This window comes from Apus apus, chromosome Z, assembly GCF_020740795.1.
Source record: "Apus apus isolate bApuApu2 chromosome Z, bApuApu2.pri.cur, whole genome shotgun sequence".
In the NCBI taxonomy this organism is placed as follows: domain Eukaryota; kingdom Metazoa; phylum Chordata; class Aves; order Apodiformes; family Apodidae; genus Apus; species Apus apus.
This window is the reverse complement of record NC_067312.1, coordinates 65658865-65677244: the sequence shown is the minus strand read 5'-3', so window position 1 is coordinate 65677244 and position 18380 is coordinate 65658865. Positions and strand designations below refer to the sequence as shown.

The 18380-nt window shown below is 42.8% G+C and overlaps 1 protein-coding gene across 1 annotated transcript; it reads left to right on the top strand.

The window, feature by feature from the left end:
- Positions 1–289: 289 nt before the first annotated feature.
- LPL (lipoprotein lipase) lies at positions 290–18106 on the top strand. Its single transcript, XM_051642832.1, has 10 exons — positions 290–666; positions 7666–7826; positions 7963–8142; positions 8755–8866; positions 10743–10976; positions 11216–11458; positions 12640–12760; positions 13555–13737; positions 14873–14977; positions 15956–18106. The coding sequence occupies exons 1-10, from the start codon at positions 594–596 to the stop codon at positions 15999–16001; spliced, it is 1458 nt and encodes a 485-aa protein (XP_051498792.1). The 5' UTR covers positions 290–593; the 3' UTR covers positions 16002–18106.
- The last annotated feature ends 274 nt before the right edge of the window (positions 18107–18380 follow it).

Below are 18380 nucleotides of genomic sequence, written 5' to 3'. Positions count from 1 at the left end.
GCTGTGCCAGCCGTGCCGGGCCAGCCGTGCCGTGCCGTGCCAGCCGGGCCGTGCCGTGCCAGCCGTGCCGGGCTGTGCCAGCCGTGCCGGGCCAGCCGTGCCGTGCCGGGCTGTGCCGCTCCAGGGTCGCGGGGCCCCCCGGTCCAGGCTCGGGCCCCCCCGCCCCGCCCTCCCTCGGGCAGCTCCTGCCACGCCCCTCGGCGCGCGCCCAATGGGTGCGTGGCTCATTTGCATATTTGCATATTGGCGGGGACATAAGTTCCCGGGGAGGGAGCGAAGGAGGCAGAGGGTTGGTTTGCCGGGCGCAGTTAGTTGTGGGGCACTTCGGGGCTGCTCCCAGAGCGACTAGTTGCCATCGCGTTACTTTTACCCCTAGAGCTGTACTTTTTTAAAAAAATTATTTATTTTTTTAAACCTCCAAACTTAGTTTTCTTCCTTTTTTTTTTATTGTTTGGTTGTTTTTTTGTTTTTTTTTTTTTTGTGGTTTGATTTTTATTTTTATTCCTCCCCGCCCCGTTTGCTTTAATTTCATTTTTTTGCACCGCAACTTCCCTGCCGCGGCAGCGCGAGGAGGAGGAGGAGGAGGAGGCGAGATGTGGCGGAAGGCGTTCCTGGCTGTCCTGCTGCCCTGGATGGCTGCTCTCGGCAGGGCTCCGGCCGCCCGCGGTGAGACCCGGCCCGGGGGGGCGGGCAGCCTGGGCGGAGCCCGCAACGCGCACGGGGCGGGAGGTGCGGGGGGAACCGCCGGGAATGCCTCTTACCCTTGGGAATGGGGACGGGGGGTGGGGAGGGGTGGAATGCTGGCGGGATGGCGGGAAAGGAGAGTTTGCAACTTCCCCGGCGTGCCTGGGGATGCTGCGGGGCTGCGTGGCGTGGGGTGGGCTCCGGAGAGCGATGCTTGGGAGGAGGACCTGCAGCCTGTTAGGACAGACCCCCGAGCCGGTTCTCTGCCTGAAGGGCAGGCACAACCTGCCTGCTGGGTCAGCAGAACGGGCTGAGGAGGTTTGGGATGTGTGGTTGTTGTGGTTTGTGTGTTTTTTTTGTCTCCCAGGAGCAAGGTGGCTTGCCAGAGTCCCTTGCTGGAAGTGGATTGGCACAGCAGTAGCACCACGGTAGGGTCCCTCGGCTCCCTGCAGAGCCCGTCCCATGGGAACCCCACATCCCGACCTGCTGCTGTTCTTGGTCCGAACTGATGAAAGCCAAGCTTGAGTTTCCTCAGTGTCATGATAACGTGTTTGGGTTGCAGTTAATGCCTTTAATGCACCAGAGTCAATTAGGGAAAAGTGAGGGTGTACCCACAGTGTCTCTGTATGCACGAACTGGTGATTGCACTGCACTGCGTGGATCTGTGCACAGGCACCCTCCGGGCTGGAGAAAGTGCAGCGTGTGCCACTGTTGACTACTAGATGTTCGGTAATGGTCTCTTTGTTAATCACAACGTGACTTTAGTGAGCAAAAAGACGAGTTTGAGGAGACAGCTGCTGTGCTCTGTCACAGCCTTACTTTTCTTAGACATTGTGTGAGAGATTAGTGTATCAGTAAAAGTCCATAGCCTTAGAAGAAAGTATGCCTGTATCTTTTGGGTCTACTGTGTGATACTAAAATGGAATATGGAAAGTGCTGCTGGCTTTTTTTTTTTTTTTTTTTTTTTTCCCCACAGATGTCTTTGTTATTTCCTTTGTGTACAAAGAAGTTGAAGGGAAGTATTCAAAAGTAAGAGGATGGGATGCTAGGGCACAGCCAAAGGAATGTATTCTTGCTTTGAATCCAATCTTGTGCCATCAGAGGCAATAAAAACAGTTTTTGTGGCAGTATCCAAGTTTCATAGAGTAAAATAACTGTCTTTCCAGAGCAAGCTTTCATTCCTGTAGAAGCTGATTTGTCACAGTTTCTAATGATTACATTATTTCTCCTTAGGAACAGGTTCTGTGAAAACAGGTTGTGCGATCATCCTAAAACTATCCAAGCCTTCAGTCTTGCACTATTTCCTTTACACCACAATAAAAGATGTTCTGAAGCCATGGAAAATACATTATTCAGTCCTCCAGGAATCCAGAGTATTTTAATAAACAACATAGAAAAAGATATTCTAGGTGGAGATAAAACTGGTGTTCCAGGAGAAGATAAAAACATTACTAGGAATACATTCTGTTCTTTATTTTTACTAGTGTAAATCCAGAGTCAGGGGTTACAGCAGACTTACACTGTTATTTGAGTTGCTGGCTTTTGCTATGGCTGTGTTTGGGATATGTCTATCAGGGCAGTTATGGTGTTGCCCTTTCAGAAACAATGCATTTCTGAGGAAGGACAGAGGTGAGGTTGCCAGGCATCATGAGTGTGCTAGAGAATAGCACTCCTAAAAGTTTGCTGGAATCTCTTCTGTACTGGAAGTACTTGCATGGTATGGCCTTCTCCTGCATCCTTTCCTCCATATTACTGTGAAGTCTGACAGTGGTTGCATTTTATTGTTGTGAGCTGATTCCAGACATCCCAGAGGGACTGATGGCTGGCAAGAGCTCTGATGGATTGAGGTACAAGCCTCCCAGCTGCAGCTGGGTAAGGATCTGTTTGATGGTGCTGCAGAGAGGGGTGAGCACCCGTGTGCACAGTGTGAGAGCAGCAGGTTGCCCTTGTTTTGCCAGCAGCAGGACTGGGGCTGGCAGGGCCCTGCTCAGCATCTGAGCTTGGGTCCAGTTGTGTTTCAGAAGTTTTGCTCTTTTCTGGGAAGTGAAGAACATAGTCTCAGGGCTGTCACTAAGGAAGACAGTAATAATCCTGGAAGTTGTAATTTCTTTGTAGCAAAGTTAAACAGTTACCTGACTTGTGGGGTAAGTTTCATGGGATTGCAACACACAGTAGTCCCCTTTCAGTTTATAGTGTAAATTGAATTAAATTATAACAGTTCTTGTGATACAGGTCCTTTATTACAGCCCACCATGACTTTGTTTCAGAACTCATTTAAGAATTCAGTGTGACTGATGGATGATCCTAATGCTGGTTATCAGCTGGGGAAAGAATTAATCCAGTTAACTCCAGCTTGTTATGGAAATGTTTGATGTTATGTGCAGATGTTTGCTGCTGTGTGTGGGTATGTGCATGCATACCAGGGGGCTTCAGTTTACACAGTCAAGCATTATAATTCCTAATTATCTTTGCACCTATCTAATAGTATTTCCATTTCTAGGTACATAACACTAGGAAATGGCTGTTTATCGAAGATTCCCTTTTTAAAACCATAGTCAGGTGCACTGATTCTGGCAAACGCATTATTATAAAATTTAGCATCTTGTGTTTGATGTGGCCAGTTTAACTTTTGACTAATATTCCAGATGTTGTTACTTCCTCAAAACTCTTATTCTCCATCCATCTGACTAGAGATAAACAGTTTTCTTTATCAATATTGGTTCCCAGGTTGCCTTGGGCTTCCCATGAAGGAAACTTGAAGCTGAATTCTCTTGATTAGTGTGTAAATCCATTTGTGTACTGTGTCAGAATGGTTAAAGTCTGGGATGCTTTCAAAATTGAGAGGAGATCCTAACTGAATGGTGTTTCACAAATTGCAAGTTCGAAGTGTAACAAGGTTTAAACATGAAAATGAAGCTACTGACCTTTCTTATTTCTAAGCTTGCTTTTTTTTTTTCACTTTCTTCTGAGTTCTATGATATAATCTGTACCTTGATGTACAGGACAACTTTTTAAAAATAAGATAATTGAGATTATGTAGTTGGGAGTAAAAGAAAAAGCATCAGAAAGTTTTCAGAGCATGATAAAATGATGGAGTTTGGCAATGTGTTCTGTAGCCAGCTCATGTCTGAAATTAGTGGCTTAATTATTAATTTTGTTGCCTTTTCTAGTTCCTTAAAGAATACTTTTGTAGCAGGGACCAGAAATATTTTTTTTTTTTTTTGGTAACAGGAGGTTGTATCTGCAACTCTGTACCTGGAAGCTTTTGCAACACAAAGCACAGGCCTTTATACCTCTGCTGAGCTAAGCTTGGGCAAGTGTGATTTTTTTTTTTATTGTCAGCATGGTTTGTCTTCCTCCAGGTCTGCTTCTGTTCAAGGCTTTGTTTAGAAAGACTTCTCTGCTTGTCACTGAAAACTGCTTCAGAATCCCAGTATGGAAGCATCTAAATTTCTTTATATCTAATTTCTATATCTAAGTTACATGAAACTTGATGCAAATTCAGCTAAATTTCTATACACCTTTCAGAAACATGCCAGAGACTCCTCATTTCTGGGTTTTCCCTGGTTTAATTAAATTGGCTTAAAGCACCTCATTAACTTGTGACGAGTGAATACACTGGCTGTCTCTGCTTTTCTTTGGCTTTGAGTAAGGCTGTTAGAATGAGAACCAACTGTTTAACTAGCTCAGTTAGGACATGATTCAAGAAGGCTTCTCACTTTAAATCTATGAGGAACAGGTCTGTGACAGAAGTCTGTCTATGACCAAGTTTGGATCCAAATAGACCAAGATACATTGAGGTGCAGAAGGAGAAAATGCTAGTTTTCTGAAGTGATACACTTTGTAGCTTCTCTGCTGCAGTTTTCAAGCACAAAACATGTAGATGTTGGTATGTGTGGTGAGTGTCTGCGTAATATTACATACCTTTCTGCTGTATTTCTAAAATTTAATCTGCAGAAGATGGGAGGTGAGGTGGCACTGCAGTGAGTGTGCAGTACAATGTGAGGTGCAGGCAACTTACCTTATACTCTGAGACACACAGAACTTGCAAAGCCAAAGTCAGGCAACTTTTGAGGATAGCTTCTTAATGAAGCTTAACTTCATTAAAGAGTTTGTAGCAAACCCCACTGTGCACACTTCCCTCATCCAGAGGACTTTTTACTGCTGGGAACTGGGCATGTGTGGGCATTAGAAAATGTGACACTTCTTGTGAGCATAAAAGATGCTAACAATAACTTCTGACTTTCTAATTTCATTACACAACAGAGCTAAATGAACAGGGTGGTCTTCTGCCATTTTCTGTATCTCATGAGCTGTTGCTTTGCATCTACTGCTTTCCTCATGGTGACTGCATCTCAATGCTCATGTGTCCTTAAGTCCCATCTAAAGACTTTTAAACTGAAACACATCAATACTTGTGAAGAACTTTGCACATCTTCAGTGGCAGATGCCACTGTACTGCAATATTTCTAAGTTATTTCTAAGTTTGGTGCACTCTTCTACGTGCACCTTTAAGTATGGTGCACTTAGGATTGTAAATTTGGTTTATTATATTAAAAGCTTATTTCCAAATGAGATCCAGTCTGAACTTACACACAAATTTTAGCATGCATTTGTAATTGAAAACACACTACAAGCCAGGATAGCAATTTACTTTAGATTTTGAACTATTATGAGGTTTAATTCAGAAGGGAAATTATATCAAAGTATGGAAGGAAGCACTATTAACTAGTGAGCAGGTGGACTATTCTTGTTAGCCTTCCTGTGCTGGGCAGGAATATATATATTTGAAAGTCCTTGCATTGTATGCTGTGCAGTTGAAAGCTGTTTTTAGTTCTTTCAAGGTTTTACTGATTCACTGCTGAGTGAAAAGTTATAGTTTATATTTAACCAGTCAGCCCTTGGGACTTTCCTTTTTCTGGCCCGAAAGCAAACAGTCTGTAAAGATTTGTCTCAAAAGAGTTTTGCACTGTCTAGGTTGGTGAGAAAATGACATTTCAAATGTGCAGAAGTGTAAGAAAGGGGCAACTTCTGAAAAAGATCAGCATTTGCTTAGTTTGGTGAATTTTTTTTCAGTAAGTAAAGCTTTATATTCACGATTATGTCAGTACTTCTGATGGTTTTTTTTGTAAACTTTATCCCTTCTTTTGGGGAAGGAGGCAGGAAGAGGACCCTCTGTAATAATCCTAGATTAGCCAGCCAGCTTAGTGCAGTCAAAGTCAAAACCTAAAGCTGAGCACAGCCTCTGTTCAATGAACAGTTCTTTTTATTTCCTTGCATGTGCTTTGATTTCAGCAGGTGAGACATCCTCAAACTCAGGCCATGGTGAGTTGTTGACTGCAGATGATGAGAGTCTCCCAGGTTTGCACATTAGCATTTGTTGCTGGCCAGTGGGCTGGTTTTACATCTTGCACAGTAGATTAGACCCTGACTTCTGTGGTCCTCCAAGCACAGCAGGAACCTCCCAGACTTTATACATTTACCTGGCAGATGAGTGAGGTCAGGCATAAATCGGTGCCTTGCTGAGTGTGGTAGCTGGAATGAGAAGACCAGGCAAATGAAGTTCTAGGGGGAAACAAAAGAATAATTCATTATTCATCACCTCTGAGTGATGCAGCACTTTATGAAGAAATACAGCTTCACAAATCTACCAGTTACCATAGAAAACCACTTTGGAATGGGAAAAGAAAGGGAGTGGAAAACTCCTTTGTGTGTCTGGCGTGAGGTCCTCACCATGTCCCTTTGCATTCCCTATGGTGGCTTGGAGCCATTCATTAATGTGTGCTTAGGAGTCTGTGAAAGCGTAATGATAGTGGTGCCAGGAAACGTAACACGGGACAGGAAGGAGTTGGCCTCAGTTCAGCTGCAGCTGGAAAACAAGCAATCAATATTTGCTAAACTAAGTTGCCAAAGTAGGGCCCAATTTTCAAAAAGCATTGGAGGTTAAGTCCACAGTTAATTAGAGGGTCTGCTGGACATAGAGGTTCTTAAGTGTTGAATCAGACATAAAAAGAGGAGACTTTTAAGTTTCTTCCCAAACAAAAAGTAGTGAGCATGAAGCCTAAAGTCACTCTTCTGCCTTGGCAGGAACAAAAGAAAAACTTTGTTTTGAAGCTGAAAGCTGGAGGGAGATCACTAAGAAGTGATGTTTTAAGGCCATCACATGCTTTATTACCACCAGTGCATGATGTCCCCCTGCCAGCCCTCCCTGGATTCAAAATAGGCTCAAGCAGAGGAAGATTTTTTCCATGGTGTTGTTTATTAGATAAGCTGAAAAAATAACTGCCTTCAGAATACAGGCTTCTGCTTTGCTAGTTCAGTTTCCTTAATGGTTGTCTGATCTCACCTGCTGTTTTTCTCTATTGGCAAAAAGTTAAAACTAGCATTTGATAAAACAGTGGTGATTTCGTAGCTCTCACTTTTAGTGCACTGCAACTACAGAGTGCAACTACTGAGTGCTACAAAGAGCCTTGTTAGGTAGTGATTACTGGTGAGTTAATATGGAAGATGCACAACCAAATATATAATAGTATGGTAGAAACTTGTTGCTTTCTAGCATGCACTGCCGATGACTGTCCTATGCAGTTTCTTACACTGCTGTATTAAATTTGATGTGTCTGGTTAATAATGGAATGGGCAAAGTACTGCCTCCTAGATGAAATTCACACCTCTCTGACAGCTGGCCAGATTTTCACTGTTTCAGGAGGACCCTGAAGGGGAGCAATTTTGACCCTTTGATTTCCTTACTGAAGGAAAAAAAAAATCAGTAAGAGGAAAATTGGCTTCATCCTGGCTCAAACCAGGACACCTCTTCACATGGCTGTTGTGGTGCAAAAGGACGGTTGTGGGAAATAAAAAACACGTGTGACATTACTTGACTGTTCTTGATACCTCTCCAACATCCTACCTGTGCCTTCTGCACTGTTTGTTCTAGTACTCCTAAAACATTGCTCTGTTTCCTGTGCTCTTGCATAAAAACAGCTGAGACCAATTTTGAGGGAATTGAGAGCAAGTTTTCCTTACGGACGCCTGCAGAGCCTGATGAAGATGTCTGCTACCTGGTTCCTGGGCAGGTGAACAGCCTGGCACAGTGCAACTTTAACCATACCAGTAAAACCTTCGTGGTGATCCATGGCTGGACGGTAAGAAGAAAGGGGAGGAATCTCCCTTTTAAGTACACCTCTGATAAACTGCTAGATATGTCAGCTGAGATGTTTATACACCACACATTTGTCTCCTTTATTAATTAAAAAAACAACCCCAATCCAACCCCAACAGGTGACAGGAATGTATGAAAGTTGGGTCCCGAAGCTGGTGGATGCCCTGTACAAGAGAGAACCTGATTCAAATGTCATTGTGGTGGACTGGCTAGTTCGAGCTCAGCAGCACTACCCGGTGTCAGCTGCATACACCAAGCTGGTGGGAAAGGATGTTGCTAGGTTTATTGACTGGATGGAGGTAAGACACCTAGTCACGTGCCTCATGTTGTACATAGTGTCCTGGGAGACAGAACAGCCATGAAGCAGCTGTGTTAATCATCTCCTTTTGGGTAGATGGAGTTAAGCTGTTTGCAGACAGTACTTTTGCTGGACAAAATTCCCAGCTTTACTGTTGTGGTTATCTCTTGCACAGTGAGGCCTTTAATAGTACATTCCAGAAATTTCACCTTGTGATCTGTGGAGCCCTGTGGGTCCACAGGATTTCTGAAGGCTCTCTGAGAGGTACCTATGACAAACAGTGCTGTGTATTATACAGCAGCTAGCCCTTGGGAAGCAGAAATCTCTCCTGCCTTTGGGAAACATATAGGAGATCCAGAATCTGGTGGGGAGAGGATGACTGAAAACCTCAGATGTAATACACAGACCTGTGTTCTGACTTTCTTTATACATTCTGCTCTGCTTAGAATTTTGCCTTTTAGTTAACTCAAGCAATCTGGTGTGGTACAAAATTGCTAGCTGTATTTAGTGTTTCTTCATATTCATGGCTCAAAGAAATATAAATGTTTATATTTTTCATTGTGTCTTCTGATGTTTTCCTATTTGACTTTAAACAAACTGCTCTTTTTTGCAGGAGCAATTCAATTATCCTCTCAACAATGTCCACTTGCTGGGGTACAGTCTAGGTGCTCATGCTGCTGGGGTTGCTGGGAGCCTGACCAAGAAGAAGGTGAACAGAATTACTGGTAAGAAAACTTGTATTTATAGAGTGGAGAGTCCTGTTCTATGCTGAAATACTATGTTCCTCTGGAAAATAACCAGAATAATTGTTGCTTGTTGGCAATATTTAGGTTGTGTTCATTCTTTATTGAATCATCGGGGCTGATGTTTCTGTAGTAGAACTGGAAGAGGTTCAGAAAAGAACAGCAAAGTTGGTGGGGGAGAAGCTTTGATCTGCTTCTGTGCAAGAAATGAGTGAACAGCCAGGGATTTGCTAGCCATGAAAAGAGACTAGTTTGGGGGGCAGCAGCATCAAGACTGGCCAAATCCATGGCTTGGAGAAGGTTACATATCTCTTGCAGCATGAGAACTTCAGCTGGTTACCTTAATCCACGTGGTCTTTCCTTGCAGCTGGTATGAGCAGTTTAAAAAAATAGGAGGTAGAGCTTCCTGCAGTGGGTGTAGTACCTGCAAAGCTCTTTGCTATGGGATGCTGCAGGTGCAAGAAGTTTATGCTTTATACTGACTGGTAATCAGAAGAGGTCCACTGTGGTTTACTAAAAAAATTAATCCTTACAGGCTCAAGTAATGCTCTAGGCTGAAAATAATACTGAAAGAGCTTCAGGAAGGAGAGGCTTCCCATTTATGATTAGACATCTGCTTAAGGTGATTTTTGGAGACTGAAAAATGTGTGAGACAAGACAGAGTGCATGGCCACTCAGTGGCTGGTTTGCAGCCCAGAACCTGGAGAACTGAGCCCTTAGCACTGATCAGTGACAAAGGAAATTCCAACATCAACAAATAAGGCTAAGAAAATCACTCATCTGTGGTGCCTTCACTGCTGAGAGAGCTTGGGAGTGGCATTCAAATGGGAGCCTAGCTCCTGTCCTCCTGGTATCCTTTGTCCTTTTACCCAAGCCTGGCTGTGGTGCCAGATCCACAGATATGCTGTGAGGTGGGCTAGGCAGCAATCACATCAAGAAAAGCTGACTCCTGGGAGGTGGCAGATGAAAATAAGGAGGCCAAAGCACCAGTCCCTCTTCCCTTTCTTTATCCCTGCTGCAGCTCTGTTGCTTTCACTGAGGCTGCCAAAGCAATCAAACACCAGTACCCCTCTGTTATGCCCCAGAGTTGCTATTCATGCCTGTAATGAACCTTGCCCTGGGAAAGCATCATCACCTTTCAGCACAGAGTGAGGGGATGTGGTCCCTGAAGTCCTTCCAGCAGAGGGGAAGGCAGCTCAGACCAAATGAGTCTAACCAGTGATGGGCAGCACAGGTGTCTGTCCCCAGCAGAGGGCTGCAGAAAAGACATATCCCATAAGTTCTGCCTTCAGCCTCTCAAGGAGTTGTCTGGGTTCAAGAGATAGTACTTGTTCACTGGCAGAATAGTTCTGGGTGTTTATGTCACTATTGCTTCAGCTTTGCAGCTTGCCATAATAATCCCCTTTCCCTTAGTCTTATAGACAGTGAAGCTCTTGTTTGTTTCCCACTTGTTCCCCTAGCATGGAGTTAGCAGCAAGACATTTTCCACACTTTAGACAGAAATTTTACAATTCCTCTGTTGCTTGACAAGAGAGGAGGACACTGAGAAATCTTTACTAACTTGTTTCTTCCATCCACTAGAAATGCTACAGCTGTAAGGAAGTAATCTGGGCTTCTTAACATATGTTTACATACAAATGATATTTTTAAACAGTTGTAGCGTTTTAACATGCTGTGTTTGATTCTCCTGTGTATGTGAATGCTACTTAAATGGTCCCACTACAATGTAGGCAGTGGCACCAAGACCATATGCAATACTTCAGCCCAGTGTGTTTGCAGAGTTTGGCATTTGTTACCATTGTCAGTGTCTTTGGCAGGCCATAATCTCAGTTTTTTCTTTGTGATATGACCCATAAAGGGCTGGATCCAGCTGGTCCTACCTTTGAGTATGCTGATGCCCTCACCCGCCTCTCCCCGGATGATGCTGACTTTGTGGATGTCCTACACACCTATACTAGAGGCTCTCCAGACCGCAGCATTGGGATCCAGAAGCCTGTTGGACACATTGATATTTATCCTAATGGTGGAGGTTTCCAGCCAGGCTGCAACCTGGGAGAAGCACTCCGTCTGATTGCTGAGAAAGGCTTTGCAGGTGAGGTGGCTCTGAAACAAGCTGTATGACATCAGCAGGGAGACCTTCAATAGCCTGCAGATTTCCTGCAAGCAAAGATCTCTTCAAGAAGCACAGAAACTTGTTTTTAACTCTTTTTAGAAGCCACCCTATAAAGCCCAGCCCTGGCATAGTGGATCATGCTGTTGATAGCATTGCTTAGAGGTGTGTATCAATATATGCATGTGTATATACATATTATGCATTTTCTTTCTTTCAAGATGTGGATCAGTTGGTGAAATGCTCTCATGAACGATCCATCCACCTCTTCATTGACTCTCTCCTGTATGAAGAAAAGCCCAGCATGGCCTACCGTTGCAACACAAAGGAAGCTTTTGAGAAGGGTCTTTGCCTGAGCTGCCGGAAGAACCGCTGCAACAATTTGGGTTACAAGGTCAACAGAGTGAGAACAAAGAGAAACACCAAAATGTATTTGAAGACCCGTGCTCAAATGCCCTATAAAGGTAGGTCCTGCTTGCTTACTGGTGAGCAAGATGGATACTTCTGCTCAGCTGTGTGTCAGGGTGAGTGTGTGCTGCAGATAACAATGCTCCTGCTTTGGTGCCTGTGGTGAGCAGGGGGTGAAGTGTGCCTGCAGTCTGCCATGAAGAGCAAGCTAAAGTGCAGCCTCAGAAAAAGTTTCATCTTACTCAAGGTGTGGAGGTGAGGGGTAGAATAATAAAAGGAGTGTATTTTATAACAAGTTTCTAAGTAGCAAAATAAAGGAGGTTTACTGGGGTTGGACTAAGTGACCTCCAGAGGACCCTTCCAGCCCCTAGCATTCTGTGATTCTGTGATAATATGCAGCCTGGTCACTTGGAACAACTGAATCTTCCTCTTTTTCCAGTATTTTTTATCCAAATGAACTTTTCCTACTTCTGGGAAAATAATCAGCAGAGCTCAGTCTGATGAGCAACTTCTTTAAAGGTGTGCAACCATCAAACTTGTGCCTGTGCTAGGGGAGCACAAGCCCCCATTTGAAATAGGACAGTTCATCTTGATTCCCATTGCTATAGTAGGTCTGAGGAGAACATTGTCAGAAGGAAATAGAAGGCTTTCAGCTGGGAAAATAGCTTCTGAGTTGGGTTTTGCTGTTTGTTTTTTTTCTTTTCCTCCCTTGCTTTGACTGTGCCACAAGGTATACTCATTGTCTGCCTCATGTGGTGGGCCAGCAAGGAGAGGGCACATTCCTGCAGTGTTAGAACAGCTGCAAGACCAGTGTTCTGTTGGTGTTCAGTGCTTAATCTGAAGTGTCAGTGGGTTTAATTTTTTTTTTACCAAGGCTCCTGTAAGAAGATGGCACAGCTCGCTTGTTTCAAGTCACGGATGGCAAGTCTTACACATCTATATGAGGTTTTAAGGCACTACTGCAGATGCCAGAGTTGTTACAGTCAACTTAAATGCAGTTTAGTTGCAAAAACTGCGAAGGTGTTTTTTAATCTTGACTCCCTTGCTTCCTAACCTTTACCTCCTTACAGAAGCAGTTCCATGGTTACCTGCAGGGAACTAAACTCATCAGGCTAGTGATAATGGTGTATTTCAGCTTGAGATTTGCATGGGGAGTTTTGAGGGATTTTGTCACCAAGAGTCTCTTTGGAAGCTGATTTTTTTTTTTCTAATGGCCTTTTCTTTTGTGTTCTTTCAGTCTTTCATTACCAGGTCAAGATCCATTTCTTTGGAAACACTATTACGACCAAGACAAACCAGCCATTCCTCATCTCCCTCTATGGCACTCTAGATGAGAGTGAGAACATTGCATTCACACTGTGAGTAGCTACAGAAACAACTGAAGCATACTGTTGAGTCTAAATCTGTAAAAGCCCCAGCTGAAAAACTTGTTCCAACTCCAGAAATCTTAAAGATTCCTAGAAACCTGCCCTTGTCCTTGATCAAGGGAAAACAACCTCTGCAGAAGCTAATGATCCAAGCTCTATAGGAGATTTTGGTAAGAGATCTGAAATCTGGCAATGTGAAGTCTGGCCTGTGCTCAGCCTAATAAGAATTTTTCTGATGTGGCAGGTTGCTTGTTTTCTTCTCTGTTCAGTATTTTTATGCCATGTTCCAGCTGTGTTAAAACTCCTTAAAAGCAGACTGCAACCTGGAGTTAACTATCTTGGACCTGAAGGCTGTGGTGAGACATAGTACTTGCTTCCACAGCTCTGCAAATAAGCACAAGTCTGTGCTTAAATCCCTGCACCTGGGCTGACAGGGAATGGGGCTGGAGAGCATGAAGTCTTTTCTGCTCTGAGGAACCTAAACTGTTCCTTGCTGGTGCTTGTCTGGCTTCTCTGAGAGCTGTCAGCACTGGAGAAGACACTTGTTGCCTGGTATTCTGTCTGAGGCTTTTACCAGCCTTCCTGCAGAAAGCTTTTCCTTGTGCCTCTACAAAAGTTTAAGGTATTTTTCTCCTATTCCATCTGTCAGTGCTATGGATAAAGTTGCTTCCTTCCTCCCTGAAGTACATGAAGTCCTGGTTCTGTGTTTCCTCTTAATTTTGTTTCTGTCCAAAAGTTCCTTTTTTTTTTTAAGTCTCTTTTTTGTTATTCCCCTACCCCCACAGGCCAGAAGTCTCCACAAACAAGACCTTCTCCTTCCTGATTTACACAGAAGTGGACATTGGTGACCTGCTTATGCTGAAGCTGCAGTGGGAGAAAGATACCTTCTTCAGCTGGTCAGACTGGTGGACTCCTTTTACCTTTGACATCCAGAGAGTCAGAGTGAAGTCAGGAGAAACTCAGAAAAAGTAACTTGTTTTGATTGTTATAAGCTATATTAGTTTTAATTGACAGTGTTTCCGGATTCCTGGTATCATGAAGGAAAGCAGTTAAATGGGTGCAGCACTGATAATCTGGGCTCCAGTGGCACCAAACCAGCATTTATGTCAGCTGGGTTCATTTATTTGCTCCAGCTGAGTTCTGCAATTTGCAGTTTTACTCCCATATGTATCATTTGTGTGCCACTGGCCCAGGTGCCTCAGATTAATTATATGCAAGAGGGGATCTCCATGAGCCAGCATCTCTGATAATACTTGCAGTTCCTCTCCTCCTTTCTCTTGCTGGATGTTTTCACAGGCTTTCATGTGAAGAGCATGCTTAGAAGCCTGTCTCTTCAAAGCTGCATTTACACAACAAATAATTTCTTTGTTAAGATGTATTTTCTTAAAAGTGAGGAATAGCTGAAAGGTGAGTGAAGCACATGGCTGTTGGAGGATGTTGCTAATGCATGGTGGTTGGAAGGGTGAAGTCTAAACAGAACTGCTTTGGTCTGAATCTTTTGAAATACACATTCACTAGATATGAGGTCTCTTAGCAGAAAAGAGGACCCAGAACAGAGTATGTGTGTCATGTGCACAGTGTGGTAAATACCTTCGTCCTTTGAATAAACAAGGCAGTCACTTTATCGAAGGACAGTTATCAGAGCTGAACAAATATAGGGCTGGGGAAAGTACTGATAAATAGAAAAGCAGCTACTCAGGTTTTCTGGAATTGGCAACCTATTTTGTTTGCACACATTTGAGGCAGTAAGGCTTTCTTCCAGGATCATTCACCTGTCAAAATTCACACAAGGAGTAATGTAAATGAAGATCCAAGAGACTGAGATAGAGCTTCTGCTTTCTTAGCCACCAGGTTTTATGGAAAGGACCAGGAAAAGTTCTGGCTACAGTTTGAGGTTCATGCATAGTGCATCCACCAGTTCTGTTTGCACAGTGTTTCCTTTGTCACAGAATTATCTTTTTAAAAGTCATTTTCTCTTAGGCTTGGTAAGTAATTATGCACCACACAACAAAATGTAAAGACTGCTTCTAAGCACCAGTTCTGTTCCCATGGTTAAAAAGACATCTGGCTCTGTCATGTGATTGTCTGATATTTATTCCACAGGGTGGTGTTCTGCTCTCGAAATGGCACCTCGCATCTCAGTAAGGGAGAAGAGGCAGCAATATTTGTGAAATGCTTGGACCAGCCTGTCAGCAGGAAAAAAGGAGGGTATGAGTCATTACTATTGTTTTTGGATTGGGGAAAGCTTGAGTGGTAGCAGAAGGATCTAAACTTTTTGATGTAGCTGACTTGTGCAATAGCCTTCTGAAGGCTTCAGAAGCATTGCAACTTAGACTAACCAGAGGTTTGCTTATGGCAGCTTTGGGAGCTTAAGAACCCCTGGTTTGGTTCCCTGCTAACTATCTTGTGTGGTTGTTACCATGTATGAAAAGAAAGTACAAGTTGCTGCCTCTCATTCACACAGTGGCCCAATATAAATGACTGTTAGAGAGGGCTTTACAGACCAGGCACTAACACAAAGAGGAAAGTGAGCCTCTAAAGAAGCTCTGTGTTTACCCTCAAATGAGGAACATTCAGACATCCATATTGAGTCAGTCCAGAGCTTTCCCTCCTCACTGGCCAGCAGTAGATTTGGAGGCTGGTACAGAAACTGAGCAGACATACACAGGTGCTTTCCCTGGGATTCTCCTTTCTGCTGGCAAGTGCCAGGAGAGTGACATTTTGAGATGTGTACCTGTGATTCAGATCAGAGATTGAGTCTTGGTTTAATAGCCCTTGGTGCTCTTCCATTTTTTTTATCAAGAATTTTTCTGACCCAGAGTCAACTTTCAAATATGGGGCCAGATTTATTTGGACATTATCTGCTAAAGTTTGAACTGGAGAAGTAGGTATATTTACTTTAGTGAAATTGCTGTGTGTGAAAGGTCTTATGGGGACACTTCTAGACTGAAATCTAGTTCTGCATAAAGAGGCACGTGTGCTGACCTTCAGCCCAGGGCAACAACCTGGGGAGGCCTTGAGAGCTCTGTGTGTATATTTGACATGTAAAAAGAAGGAGCATCCAGGAAAATCCCAAGCACTTTTTCCTGTTAATAAGCATATTTTTAATCTTAAATCTTGAAAATAAGACAAAATGGAATGAGTATGTTATATCTGACTCTTAACCTTATCTCTTTCCCTTTACAGTGCCAAGAAGGCCTCTAAAGAAAATTCTGCTCATGAATATGCTTAAGTGACAAGAATGAAGATTTTTCCAAAGTGGGGAGGAGGAGAAAGTCTGTTCATCCCCATGGACTGGATGTTCAGAACCAAATATATAGAAATATTTATCCACTGCTGGCTTTTTGACTTCTATTCCTAGCTGTCTTAGGAGACTTCTTGTAAGGAAGCCTCAGCATACAAAGTTACTAACAAAGATAAATTAGCCAAATAGTTAAAAAGAAACTTGCAAAACAACTTGCCAAAGGCTTGAGTGCTGGGAAGGAGTAAGTAATTCTGCTTAATCATGGTGCCTTGTGACAAGGTTTCTTGACATCAAACCCTCTATAGCCATTTTCTAGTATTTATTGAAAAGAAGCTAAGCCCTATACCTGGCTTTTCTTTCTTTTCAGGAGTCTTCTGAAACTGGACATGGTTTTTTTCTGGCTTGGCTAACTGAATTTTTAGGCAGTTCAGTGGCTAGAGCTTATTGTCTTCAAGTGTGTGTTTAACAAATGAGTAGGTTTCTAATGTGAAAAAAACATGTTTGCTGTGTATATTACTAAAAGGTGTCAGGGACTGACTTAAGGGGATGAATTTTCTAGTTTGTGGTTATGAATGTGTTTTACTGGGGGTAGATGCCAGTGGTGCTTAGCAATAGGTATGATCTGTTAAGCTATATATGTCTATGCAGCTTACCCTGGAATAAATAGCAGTTGTAGGAGAAAACAGCAATACCAGTATCCTATGTAGACATCCAGCTTTACATCTCTGCTTTCATTCCTTGAAAACAAACCCAACACTGTTTGAATGAGGAACTGAAAAGGAATTGAGCTATCAGAAACTGCAAGAAACATTTTTTTTCCTTCCCCCACACCACCTGCTTACATCCTGTGTACCCAAATTGTGACAGTTTCTCTGCTCTTTGACACCAGATGTCTGTCATGCAGCTGAGTGACTGCTGTATGCAGTCTTTGTGCAAGTGAATCTACTTGACAGGTGACAAACATGCTCAGGCTTCCCTGTACTGGAATTGTGACTGGCATTGACCCTCCTCAGTTTATTCCTTGGCTGTGACATAGCACTAGATTCTAGGAGCTCCTTGGGTTTCTCACATGAGGTGGAATTCAGCAGAGAGCAGGAACAGTGACAATTAAAAGGTGGCAGGTTGTGTGATGCAAAACAAAGAATGCTCTGAAAAGCACTTGAATTAGATGTGCAGTAAGTTGCCAAATATATATATTGAAGGTATTTTGCTTCCCTTTTTTAAAGCAATGTGTAATTTTTCTAGTGCTCTGAGAGATTCAATAGCCCTCATTTGCCTTTATAGAAGATAAAGTGACCAGGGAGGCAGAGGGACTTGAAGGTGGACACTTAGAAAAGTGTGATGAGAGCAATGGGTGCTGGTTTTTGTAGTGTTTTCCTGCATGTGCAAGACAGTGTGCAGGTGTTGATTTCTCCATATCATTCCATCCTGAAAGCAAAACCAACAGGTATGCATTTATGTGCACAGTTTGTGCATATTCCAGCTGTGGCTGCTAGTATATTTGGGGATAAAAGTCTTAACAGTGCAATAAGTTGGAATATTAATAACTCTGGAATTGCTTACATTTGATTTCCTAACGCTTAAACTACAGCAGAGATGTGATGAGTCACTGAGGGTGGGGTTGACTATTGAGCCACTGGATTTGAGACCTCTAAAAATAAATATTATTTTTTCCCCATAGAATTCACATTTTGTTGCAATTTTCTCTTAAGAGTTCTTTGGAAATAAAGTGTCTGAATAGGTGTGCTCTTAATAGAGGATCAAATACAAACACATACAGAACTTGGATACAAAATAGTGAAGGTTCTTGTACATGAGGACACATGATTTAGCTTTGGATGTTATTTATTAGCTGTATATAAGATGTTTATGTGTGTAAAGGTAGTTTGTATATATTGCTAAAGTTGCTGACAGTCTCTACATTAATACAGTTGTATTAATCCTGTATATTGCTTTCAAAGATTTTTATCAACAAACCACTTACATTCATTATTTCTTATGTGGTTGATACATTTTTTTAAGGAAGGAAGCTCCTCAGTTTTGTACAGAATGGAAACTTATGGTTTTAATAAAATTCTCGAACTGATGCCAAAGTCAGTAGTTTCCTTTTGATGAAACAATCTGCTGTGTATCTTTTATGTGATGCCCATAGCTTTTTACTTGAATTCTGGGGTGAAAAGATGATGTAAGACTTCTAAATTTTTTTTTTTTAAAGCAAGGTATGTTTTTTTTCCCCCACATCTCTCTCCCTTGACTTCCTTTTGGGATATGCAAAAATTGCATATGAAGATAGCAAGGAATCACTAAGTGCCAGCAAGTATTGTCATCACAAGAGAAGTAGCTGGTCACTTGCAAGTTTCATGCACT

Coding starts and splice junctions, on each gene's coding strand:
- LPL (XM_051642832.1), top strand. CDS start 594: ATGTGGCGGAAGGCGTTCCTGGCTGTCCTGCTGCCCTGGATGGCTGCT. Junction 11,459..12,639: donor TGCTCAAATGCCCTATAAAG/GTAGGTCCTGCT, acceptor GTGTTCTTTCAG/TCTTTCATTACCAGGTCAAG. Junction 14,978..15,955: donor GTCAGCAGGAAAAAAGGAGG/GTATGAGTCATT, acceptor TTCCCTTTACAG/TGCCAAGAAGGCCTCTAAAG.